The sequence below is a fragment of the Camellia sinensis genome, chromosome 2 (genome assembly GCF_055761805.1).
Source record: "Camellia sinensis isolate YWXY chromosome 2, ASM5576180v1, whole genome shotgun sequence".
Taxonomy (NCBI): Eukaryota; Viridiplantae; Streptophyta; class Magnoliopsida; order Ericales; family Theaceae; genus Camellia; species Camellia sinensis.
The window spans coordinates 62,538,815-62,551,578 of record NC_138962.1 but is presented as its reverse complement, the minus strand read 5'-3'; the positions used below and the strand labels follow the sequence as shown (position 1 = coordinate 62,551,578).

The following is a 12,764-nucleotide window of genomic DNA, read 5'->3' as shown; positions in this document are numbered from 1 at the left end:
GACATGCAAAATTTCCATAAACGTGTTCAAACTTCAACTAGCAGCTCGTCTCCTTTGGAATTTCAAATGCACTTTTTAATTTGCCGAGCAAAATCTGCTCGGCTCTAAATTGAGGGCTCAAGTATGGGGCCGAGCAAAATCAGCTCGGCTTTTTCGGGTTTGCAAACTTCATAAAATTCCAGTACTTCAATGTGACCGAGCAAAAACTAGCGCGCCCTTTCAGTTTGGTAGATCGCCAACATTTCACTTCTGCCGAGCAATGTCAGCTCAGCTTCTCATTAGTTGGACAAAACACCAACATGCCAAATCTGGCCGAGCAAAGTCAGCCCGGCCGCAACATTGGGCAAAACACCAATGTTTCATTTAGGTTGGTCATGTCGCCAACATTCCCGTTGGCCGAGCAAATCCCAGCTCGGCCCATATGTTGGTTCATTCGCCAATCATTTTTTTGGACAAAGCACCAACTGTTTGTGCGGCCTGTTTCCATTCCAGCGAGAGGAGATCAGTCCGATCCCATTCAGGTCGGTCTCCTTGCCCCTGGCAGCCATAATTGTCTTGCGTCCTTGCGAATTCATTGTATAAAAATGTAATACCAAACAACAAAAGGGCTATTTTTCATTACAAAAGCATTGCTATATTTTACATTAAGTGCCAAAAGGCTAAAGGTCTAGAAAAGCTAAACAACACAAGCAAATTACATCTTAAAAGTAAAAGACCTTAAGGTTGGCCGTATTCCATGGTTTGGGGACAGCCTTGCCATCTAAATCTTCCAGATGGTATGCCCCTCTACCAACAAGACCAATCACCTTGTATGGTCCTTCCCAATTTGCACCGAGCTTTCCTTCGCCAGGGACCACTGTGTTGCCAAGCACCTTTCTTAATACCCAGTCCCCAATCTTGAACAGCCTGGGGTGCACAGCCTTGTTATACTTTTTGGAGAGTTCTTGTTGATAAGCTGCTATGTGGATCAATGCTCACTCCCTCATTTCTTCAACAAGGTCCAACTCCAATGCCACCGCTTCATTATTCAGATCTGGCTGGAAACTTTCAGAGCGGATGGTTGGCATACCAATTTCCAATGGGATGACGGCCTCCATGCCGTAGGCCAAAGCAAACGGTGTTTCCCCGGTTGACCGCCTTGGCGTAGTGCGGTATGCCTAGAGCACATTAGCGAGTTCTTCAGCCCATTTGTCCTTATCCTTCTCAAGCCGCTTCTTCAGCCCGTCCAGGATGGTCTTGTTTGAGGCCTCTGCTTGACCATTTGACTGAGGATAGGCCGGCGTCGAAGTGTAGAACTCGATCTTTAACTCTTCGCAAAATCCGCGAAAGAGTTTACCATCAAATTTAGTGCCATTATCCGAGATGAGGGCCTTGGGTATACCGAAATGGGTGATGACGTTTTGCCATACAAACTTCTTCACGTCCTTTTCCCTTATGGTCGCTAGTGGCTCGGCCTCAACCCACTTGGTGAAATAGTCGGTGGCGGCGATGAAGAACTTGCGATTGCCCGGTGCAGCTGGGAGTGGCCCAACAATATCCAACCCCCAAAGCGCGAACGGCCAAGGACTTGTGAGAGGGAGCAAATCTCTAGCCGGCTGGTGGATCTGGTAGGCGAACTTCTGACACTTATCGCACCTGCGAACATATTTTTGCCTATCTGCCTGCATGCGCGGCCACCAATAACCTTGAGAAATTGCTCGGTAAGCCAAGGATCTGCCCCCAATATGGCTGCCACAGATGCCCTCGTGTATCTCATAGAGGAAAGCCTCCACCTTGGTGGGGTGGACACATTTCAAATACGGCCCGGTGAAAGATTTCTTGTACAAGGCCCCAGACGGGGAGAGTCAAAACCACTCTGACTTTGCCCGGATCTTGTGTGCCGCCTTCTTTTCTTTTGGTAGAATTCCATCTTTTAGGAAGGCGATGATAGGATCCATCCAAGAAGGGCCCAAGTCGGTGCAAAGTACCTCGGCCACTTCCGGTTCTTCTATACTTGGCTGTGGTAAAAATTCTATCATCAAGGGGTTGGGAAAAAATGTCTGAGTAGAAGCGAGCCCGGCCAACTCATCAGCCGTGTTGTTTCCTTCGCGGTTGATCTGCTCTGCCCTTATGGCATCGAACTTCTTGATCTCTACACGCACCGGCGCCTGATACTTGGCCATTCTTTCATCCCTGGCCTCGTACTCCCCTGAGACTTGATTGACTACCAGCTTAGAATCGTTGAACACCATCAGGGCCGACGCTTTCATTCTTAGTGCGCTTTTTAGCCCGGCAAGGAGGGCTTCATATTCCGCCTCATTGTTGGACGCCGGGAAACCGAGCGTAATTACTTGTTCAATGATCATTCCGTCCGGTGAAGTCAACACGATACCCAGCCCGGCCCCATGTCTGTTGGATGCCCCATCGACGAAGAGTTCCACATCTCGCCGACAAACAGCTTCCAACAATCAGAAGGGTTTTGGGAACTCCTCAAATCCAAGTCTCTGGTTTGCTCATTCTGGTCTCTTTCCTCGTCATGGTTGACTTCCTCCTTCATCGAGTCATTCGCCTTCGCTGGTTCGGTCGCTCTTTGCCCTTCTTTCTCTTGCGCACCAACACTTGTTTTTGTTGCCAGAACCATGAGTTGTGCTAAATCCGCACCAACCAAATCAATTGGGCAGACTGGATGCATCCCAGGGGCAAATTCCGCCACAAAGTCAGCAAGTGCTTGAGCCTTGATTGCGGTGCGCGGTCGGAACTTGATGTCATATTGCCCTAATTCCACGGCCCATTTCAAAATTCTCCCAGTGAAGTCTGCCTTTTCAAAAAGCACTTTGAGCGGGAACTCGGTTAACACAACTATTGTATGGGCATGAAAATAGTGTGCCAGCTTTCTTGACGCCATCATTAGGGCCAGCGCCAATTTTTCCAAGGGAAGATATCTCGTTTCGGCTGGGAGCAGAGTCTTGCTTGCATAGAAGATCGGTAGGTGCTGGATGCCTTCAGCACGAACCAACACCGCGCTAACTGCGTGTTGAGAGACAGCCAAGTAGAGGTACAACTCTTTGCCCGGCTGAGGTGTGACCAAAATTGGGGCTGAGGAGAGATATGCTTTAAGGTCTGTTAGTGCGCAGTCGTACTCGTCATCCCAGAAGAACTTGGACTTCAAAGTTTTAAAGAAGGGCCTGCAACGATCAGAAGACCGGCTGATAAATCTGTTCAACGCGGCTGCCATCCCGGCAAGATGTTGCACGTCCTTCATGGAGTTAAGACGCTCCAGGTCTTGTATAGCCTTGATCTGTGATGGGCCAGCTTCAATCCCTCGATTTGTGACCAGAAAACCCAAAAACTTCCCGGTGCCGACTCCGAAGGCGCATTTGGAAGCATTTAAACGAAGCTTGTGGCATTTAAGTATAGCAAACATCTCTGCTAGGTCGGAGAGGTACTGAGCTTTCTCCTTACTTTTCACCACAATATCGTCGATGTAGGCCTCCATGGTGCGGCCCAGCATTGGGGCGAACATCTTTGTCACCATCCGTTGAAAAGTCGCCCCGACATTCTTTAGTTCGAACGGCATGACTTTGTAACAATATAAGCCTCTGGAGGTTGTGAACGACGTGATCTCTCTGTCCGGTTTATACATGGCTATCTGGTGGTAGCCACGATATGCGTCCAGGAAGCTAAACCTCTGATGGCCAGTAGTTAAGTCCACCAGCTAGTCAATTCGTGGGAGGGAAAAGCTATCCTTGGGGCAAGCTCGGTTGACGGTCTTGTAGTCAACGCAGACTCACCACTTGCCGTTCTTCTTCGGAACAACCACCGTGTTGGATATCCACCGAGGGTATTGCACCTCCTCTATGGCCCCAGCTTCCAACAAATTCTTCACTTCTTCTGCCACCACTTCAGCATGGTGCAGGGCTGAGCGGCGCGTCCTTTGAATGACTGGCCGTGCATTGGGGAAGACATTCAACTGATGACAAATGAAGCTCGGGTCGATGCCAGGCATGTCGTAAGGCGTCCAGGCAAAGGCCTCCAAATTGCAAACCAAGAAGCTGACGTAATCCATCCGCTCGGCGCTAGACAAGGATGATCCCAAGAGGAAGAATTTAGTTGGATCGTTCTTGTCAATGCGCACTTCCACCAAATCTTCGATCGATATTTCCTCGGCCTTTCTTCCTACGTCTTCAAGGACCTCTTTACCCTCGGGCCCCTCAATCATTTGGACGAACCCTTTGGCCGCTCGGCTGCCATTTACCGCAACGAAGCATTGTTTCGCCATCACCTGGTCCTTCAAAACTTTCTCTATTTGTCCGCTTGGTGCCGGAAAGTGCATAACTTGGTGGAAGGTTGAAGCAACTGCTTGCATGGTGTGCAGCCAGCCCTTGCCTAAGATCAAGTTGTAAGTCGATGGAACTTTGAGCACCCAGAATTCTACTTGCTTTACGACCGATCCCACTTTGACCGGCAAAATTATCTTTTCGATTGGCCATTCTAGCTGTGAGTTGAAGCCGACCAAAGGGGACGTTGCGGGGGCCAAGTCCTTGTCTTCCAACTTCATTTGTTTAAACGCGTCATAATACATAATTTCTACCGAACTTCCCTGGTCGATCAAGATTCTCTTAATGTCAAAGTCTTTGACGCAAAGAGTGACTACTAAAGCATCATTGTGCGGCATCTGAACTCTTTCCAAGTCCTTGGTCGAGAATGAAAGGATGTCCCTCTCTTCGGTCTTTCCCTTCTTCACAGCGGGTTGAATAGAGAGCACTTCCCTCATGTGCTCGGCCTTCTTGATCATCCCTCTCAGCTCGCAGACCCTGGCCGGTTCAATGATGCCGTGGATGACGTTGATTACACCTTGCGAGGGCGCTTCTAGGGCGGCCAGGCCATTTGGCTCGGCTTGGTCCGTTGGCGTGGCCTTGATGCCCCCATCTATGTATTGGTCAAGATCCCCCGCCGCCACCAACTCCTCTAAGTGTTGTTTGAGCGGTAAGCAGTCCTCTGTTCGGTGCCCCCGTTTTTCATGAAAGGTGCAGCGATATTTTGAATTGAAGCCCCTCTGCGCACTCCCCAACTTGGCCGGCCAACGGACGAAGGGTTCACCTCGAATCTCGCTCAAAATGCGGTAGATGGGGATTTTATATACCGTGGTGATTCCAGTCCGTGCCTTTAATTTTTTTTTGGCATCCTCCGTTGCATCACGGGGAGTGTCAGCCCGGTCGTTTCGGCGACCCTTGTTTTTGTCATCACGGTTTAAACTATGGCGCTGATCTTTTGACCGGTTGTTTGGACGGTTATCCTCCTGCCCAACCGAGTGAACTTTTCCCGCCACCCTTCTGTCCGCCGCGACCGGATTAGACTTCTCTGTCGCGGAGGCGGCATCATCCTCCACACGAATATGCTCATTGATCCTTTGCATCAAGGACTGCATGGTTGTGGGTTGATGCATCGTGAGTGAATCTCGCAGCCTATGTCCGACTGGGAGACCCCGTTTGTATTGAGTGATCGCCAGATTGGTGGGGCAGTCGAGGGTCTCATTGTAAGTTTCCCAGTATTTCGCATTGTATGCCTTCAACGAACATCCAGACTCCATCTTGACGCCCAGGAGATGGTCGACCTCCTTCGGCGTTCGTGTGTTAGTTTTGAATCTGGTGATGAAGACTTCCGCTAGTTGCTGCCACCCCTTAATACTCCCCTCTGGGAGTCTTTCGAACCACTTCAAACCCAGCTCTCCCAAGCTTGCTGGGAATATGAGGCACATCAAGGCGTCGTTGCACCGGTGGCCAGCCATTACTTGCCGGTAATGGCTCACATGCATGTACGGATCCGTCTTGCCGTCGTACAAAGTGAACTTTGGCTGGTGAAATCCGGCGGGGAGTGGCGTACTCTCAATCTCTGGAGACAGCGGCGTGGCTGTAAGTCGCGCCAGTTCTTTGTCCACCAGCGCAGGGGCTATCACTTTGGGGGCTGGCATCGCCACTTCCTCACTACAACGAACTGGAGCGCTCAACCTCTGTAATGCAGGCACTCTCTGAGCCTCCCGACGGCGCGCCCTCTCCTCCAATACATCCCTCAAGTCCCTGGAACGCGTGGAGAAAGAGGATCCCGACGTCGGCGTCGGGCGTGAGGGACGGTAAGTGCTGTCGCGAGAGAGGGACCTGCCCTATCTTTGATCGGAATCTCCAAACCCATAGTTCCTGGTGATGGAGAGAGAGTGAGTCCTCCCCTGGCGGCGACTGCTACAACGAGGGGATGGGGTGCGCTTACTGAGGTTGCCCTCTCCAGCAACACCCTTCCCTTTAATCTGGCGTTTCAGCAGCTCCATCTCCGCCGCCATCTTGTGAATGAGGGCGTCTTGGTTCTTGAGTTTGTGCTCCAGGCGCTGCGCATGGGACTCCCCCCGGCGTCGGCGGCCCTCAGGACTCTGCGAGCGATCAGTACTCCTCCCGTGTTTGTCTCGCGTACCTCGCGAAAGAGTCTCTAGGCCCGCCATGGCTGGAATATTCGGGGGGCCTTCTCTCAAGCGGACGTACTCAGGTGTGGCGCCATCTACGACGGACAGTGGGGCTTCGCCGTTGTTGGCCATGGAAATGGTCGAAGAAGCTCAAAGAACAAGGGTTGAGTATCACAGACTTCCCACAGATGGCGCCAATTGTACGGGGGTGAAATATCCTCTACTTTCCGTACTCCTTGTACTCCAAGCTTCTCTTGACGGCGTCTACCTGGCAACACAGAAACGGTGAGCTGCCCGGCGGTGGTGTGCCGGATAGATCCTCCGACGATCAAGTCAGCCCACTTGGGGAAGAAGAAGACTGTTAGAGAGAGAGTATTCTCTTTGGGGAAGAAGTTGCATACCTCTAACGTTCACCTTTCTCCACTATTTCTAGGTTGGCCATGCAGCCCTAATATCGTGTGCGCACTACCTCTGTTGTCCTTCCCTGGACAGGTGGCAGTGCTTGCCTCTCACCACCTTACGCGTGTAAAGATTTTGTCCTCCAACCAACACATGCAGAACTGCTAAACGGTATTGGTGCGTGCGTGGAGCAGATGTCCTCTCCCTCACGCCATTGGCCCAGGTGGCACACTTAACCGGAGTACCACGACCGGCCGATTCCTTGTGGAAGCAATTCTCCACAAGCACACAACTGAGCTAACAAACGCCGACCTGCCACTTGGCAAAAAGGCCAGTGTTATGCTTATGACCGGGCTATTTATGATCGGTCCCACCTGACTGACCGGTTATGAAGCACGCTGGACTTCCACCGTTCTTCATTCTTGATCACATGAAGCCCGTCCATCTCGGCTGATCGGTTAGGCGCATGCCGGCGCTAATCGCATCTTAAGTCTAGTCCGAGCTCCTCTTAGCTTGGTCATCAGACACCGCTGCGCGCTCGGCCGCGTCATAGCTCGGCCATGCATTGGTTCGTGTCTGGTCGGTCGACCTCTCTGGTCGTGCAAGTCAGACCGCTGGGCCGTGCAAGAGAGGAGTCTGCTCGGCGCCGTGTGGTTCGTCATGATCGGCGTTATCGTAGCTCGGCCGTACTAACGCGCAAATCTACCCTTTCACAACTTGTTTGCAGTCTACCACAGAGTTGTTTGAAAATCCAATGTCTTATATTAAGAATATATATTTTGCTGATAACATTAAAAAAAAAAAAAATCATCTTTTCATAAATTGGTATTAGCCGCGTTTGATAGAGCTGTGGGAAAGTGATTATAACTTATAGCCTAACAGCTTATAGCTTATAGCTGTGAACATAAGCTGATTTTTGATTTATAAATTAAGTTTCTCCTCCCCCACTCAAAAAATAAGTTGATTTTTGACTTACAAAAAGCTATAAGCTATATTGTTAAGCTGAATCAAACACATCAAAATAGCTTAAATTAAGTTAAAAGCTGAAATAAGCTGAAAATAAGCCCTACTAAACAGGGCCATTGTATGGTGCAACTTATTATAAGTTAAAAGTTGATAATTTAGATGCTGTTTGGGAAGTTGGGGTTTGTCTAAAATAATTAATAAAAAGAAAAAAATAAAAAACCGAGAAAATAAAATACCACATCTTACATATCAATCAATCATTTTTTTTCTCTCTCTCTCACAACCATATCTATTTTTTTGTTGTTGTTGTGGTAAACTGAAGATATATATAAAACTAGAAAAGAATTTTCGAATTACATTATCGGGGATATTTCACCCTATTTGCATCATCATACAATTGAGTTGCAACAGAACTTGGAATAGGATCATTGAAGTTGAAATTTGAGAGAAACTGTCACTCAACATCCTTGACAAGAGAAAGAGAGTGCTTAAAAGGGATGGGGTTTGAGGAAGGAAAGCAGAAAGAGTTACGAGATTTCTAGATAAACCAGCAACAAAAAGGAAAGAGGACTGTCCAAAATGCAAAGGAACAACGGGAGATCTTAGAGTTGCAGTTAGTTTTGATCCATCTAATCAAATCAACCATATAATCAACTATAAAAACCAAAAACAAATTATCACAAACATTCTTTCATCTCATAAGAGAGTTAAAAAATTATTAAAATAGCTAAGTTTCCAAACAAGTACTAAAAACATAAGCCAAAAACACTCCACATCTAGTTTTCAGAAATAAAAAATTCAACTTATTTTAATTATTTATGCCTAATAAGTAGAAATTGTACCAAACAATCTAGAATAGACTCTTATAATAAAAAAAACTATAACACCTCACATAAAATTGCACCAAATAATCGCATTTTGCAATATATATATTATAGTTAGAAAGGTAAAAATGTAAATGTAAATTAACATTATTGTGTTGTGATATATATATATATATATATATATAGAAAAATACGAGACCTAATATATTGTACATTTGACAATAAACAATCAATTAAAGTACATTGGAGTAAAAATATATTTCAATAGAAATAAAGAGAATCTCCATGTAAGGAGAAAACGAGTCTCCACATAGGGAGAAAGATAAACCTTTACGTAGGGAGGAGAAAACCTTTACGTAAGGACCATTTGGGAAGTAACAAAAAAGTTAGCTTTTAGCTGAGAAATTTTATTTCCACACACCTAATTAACTTAGTGCGCACACTTAATGAAATATTATTTTAATAACAATTATATCCTAAATTAAAATGATCATAATGGATATCCACCAACACTCATAATATTATATGAAAATATTCTCTGTACACATCTTTTAAAAATAAAAAAAATCTCTATGTATACTTTTTGAATAAAAAAAAAACTAAACCCTAATTTATGTTCATGCCATCTCTCGGTGAAATGAATAATAAAGACATCAATTTGAAAAACCACAAATTGATACATCTAACTACTGATGGTCATGGAGCATACCAGAAGACTCTTTGGTTGCTTTCGCCCCGCTTCCATATTTACAAAAGTGGTGATCTGATTAACCCACATTTGGCATGCATCCAAATCTTTGTGACCAAAGGTGTACACAGATGGAGCCCAAAGACAAGGTTGGGACTTTGACCTCTAGTACCCATACACCACACAACAGTACATCTTCAATAGAGGATTTTGTCTATAAATCTGGAAATAAGGTGGCTCAATAAGTGTGTGGAAAGGAGGGTTGAATAGTATGTGTACAATAGTTATTAGTGAAGAGTATAATTATAACTTTTAGTGTGTAGATTGAAAAAATTAATTAATAAATGTGTACTGAGAGAAGATATGCACTGAGATAATTAAGTGTGTGGAATAGAATTTCCCCTTTTAACTTTTAATCCATTTTGGGTCACATCACCTTTCATATTTTTTACACACAAAATGACAAAAAAATAAATAAAATAAATACATAAAAAAGTCAGTTTTTAACCAACTTCCAAAATTACCCCATAGAGAGGTATTATTGCAACAAAAAATAAAAAAAACCACCAAACAAGCATTATCAATCAGCTTCACGATCTGTTCAACATTACAACTGATAGATGTGGTACCTTAATCCCCGCATCTATATTACAGTATTAAACTTTATGAATCTGAAGTAGTCGCTTAGCTTATAAAACGCGTTTAACAGTGTTGAATTCCAGTCAAGAATAAAATCTAAGTAAAGGTTTGAAAACTTTTTTAGTGACAAATCAATAAGGGAGATGAGAGGAACGGTAGTGGCTAGTATGGTGATAAACAATAAATACAATAAGATAAATTGTGAAAGAGTAAAACAAAAAGAAAATGATGGCTAAAGGACCATTCTCTTTCCTTCCTAAAGAATAAAGAAAGAGAGAGAAAGATTATGGTGTTTTACTGGCTAGGATTTCGTACCCATAATTATTTTTGTGATTTGAAAGGGGTTAATTGTTAACTTTTGATGTACCCCCTAAAATAAGGGGTTAAGTGCCGAGTTTTAATATTTTGAGGGGCAAAGTGAAAAATAGCCTTTGAGAGAATTTATTAATATTTTATAGTGGGGCGAAGTATAATTGAGGCATATTTTAATTACTGAGGGAGTGGACATAGGATGGGGAACTTGTAGGGGTATTAGGACACGCTTTCGATCGTTGTTACTATGCTAGGGTGTGTGTCTTATTCTGTGTGTCTTATTCTCGGGTTATGCGCACTGCGCACCCATTACCCATTTCACATTAATTACAATGGAGTATAAACAATTTTAATTTAAGAAGAATTACTCAACAGTGCATAGAGGAAAAAATTATAAAATATTAAGGTGCCGTTTGGTAACACTTACGTTTTTAGTTTTCTGTTTATATTTATAAAAATTTAAAAAACTCAAATAAAAACTTGTTTGGTAAAATTTTTGATTTATAAATCAGTGGTCTCAGTTTATAAATTTGGCCAAAAAATGAAAACACAAAAAATGTGTTTCCATTTTGAGTTTTCAGTTTTTTTTTTTTTATCACCCAACATTAGCCACCACCCGCCACCGTTTTCCACCACCGTCATCCGCCGCCACCACCACCCACCACCCACCCTCCACCACCACCACCTGCCGCCACCACTCACCGCCCACCACCCACCTGCCACCCACTTGCCATCACCACCCACCCCTCGCCACCACCACCACCACCACCTACACCTACATGTCATCCACCCGCTACCACCCACTACCTGCCACTACCATTCACCGCCCGCCACCACCACCCGCCACTTACTTGCCACCACCACTCACCACCCACTTGCCACCACCAGCCACCCACCACCACCGCCCACCTGCCACCCACTCGCCACCACCACCACCACCCACTCGCCACCCACCTACCACCACCACCCACTTTCTACCACTCGCCACCGTCACCCACTCACCCACTACCACCACCCCCCGCCACCCACCTGCCACCACCACCTACCACCACCGCCACCCACTCACTACCACTTACCACCCGCCACCGTCACCCACCCACCCATCCACCCACCACCACCACCACCACCCACCATCAGCTACCCACCTACTATCACCACACACCACCCGCCGCTGCCACCACCACCGCCACCACCCACTCGTTACCACCCATCACCCGCCACCGTCACCCACCCATCCACCATCCGACCGCCACCACCCACTACCACTTGCCATCCGTCACCCACCCGCCACCACCACCACCACCACCACCCCCACCCACTCACTACCACCCGCCACCGTCACCCACCCACCCGCCACCTACCACCACCCGCCATCCGCTACCCACCTGTCACCACCACCCACCACCCGCGCACCACCACCACCCGCCACCGTCACCGTCACCCACCCACCCACCCCCCACCACCCACCGTCACCACTTTCCACCACCGTCTTCCGCCGCCACTTGCCACCACTTGCCATTTCTCACTCTTTTTTATATTTTTAAAATTTTTTAAACATTTTGTCAATTACCAAACGCGTTTTTAGTTTATGTTTTTCTAAAAATAAACAAAAAATAAACATAAACCAGTTTATAAAATTTTTGTAAATATAAACTGAAAACGTAAACGTTACCAAACACACCCTAAGAGTGTAACTAAGACATGTCTTACTTGCACCTTCTCATATTTGGATTTTTTTAAAAAAATATTCCTATATGAATTAATAAAAATTAAAATAATTATACATTCTTTATTATAATGTGCATTCTCTAATATTATGTACATTTAATCATTTTAAAAATTTATCAAAAAAGTAAAATATTAAGAATGTGTTAAACAAATTAAATTTTATGAACTTAGTTTTGAGTAATAAATTAGTTTTAAAATATTACACCAAGCTTGGTTAATGAATACCTTATAAACATCAACTAATAAAATTTAAAGTGATTATGGAATATGATTTATGGAAAATGCTAAAAATAACTCTAAAATGTGTTTAAAAATGTATATAAAATATATAAAAATGTTTTGAGAGAGGTAAAATATGTATTAAAATTATAAATATTTTAATTTTATGTCATTCTAATTAACAACTCTTTAAATTGTTATTAATTTAATTTATTTTTATAAAACTCATTAACAATTTTTTAACATATACTAAAAATAAATATAATAAATAAATAAAAGTCTGTCAAGTCTATCCATCTTGACCGGAAAAAATTATTGGCTGATCCAAGCACCAATGACTATGTTTTTGGTCAATCATAAATTAATATGTTATTCATATTCTTTAATTACTCAATATAAAATTGTAAGTTTATGTTCTTTCACCAATTAGAATACACTTAGAACACTACGTGGGTGTGTCGATGACCAACGAATAACTTCTCTTTGACAGGAAAAATTGTTAGTTGGTATTGGGGCACCATATAGCGGTATTTTCCACTAGTTACAAACTATTATACTT

The 12,764-nt window shown here is 44.8% G+C and overlaps 1 protein-coding gene across 1 annotated transcript; it reads right to left on the bottom strand.

Moving 5' to 3' along the window:
• Positions 1 to 1,844: 1,844 nt before the first annotated feature.
• LOC145813902 (uncharacterized) lies at positions 1,845 to 2,249 on the bottom strand. The gene has a single exon (XM_082910205.1). The coding sequence runs from the start codon at positions 2,247 to 2,249 to the stop codon at positions 1,845 to 1,847; it is 405 nt and encodes a 134-aa protein (XP_082766331.1).
• Between the last annotated feature and the right edge of the window lie 10,515 nt (positions 2,250 to 12,764).

What these genes read in the sequence shown, in the direction of transcription:
- LOC145813902 (XM_082910205.1), bottom strand. Translation starts at nt 2,249, where the DNA reads ATGAAAGCGTCGGCCCTGATGGTGTTCAACGATTCTAAGCTGGTAGTC.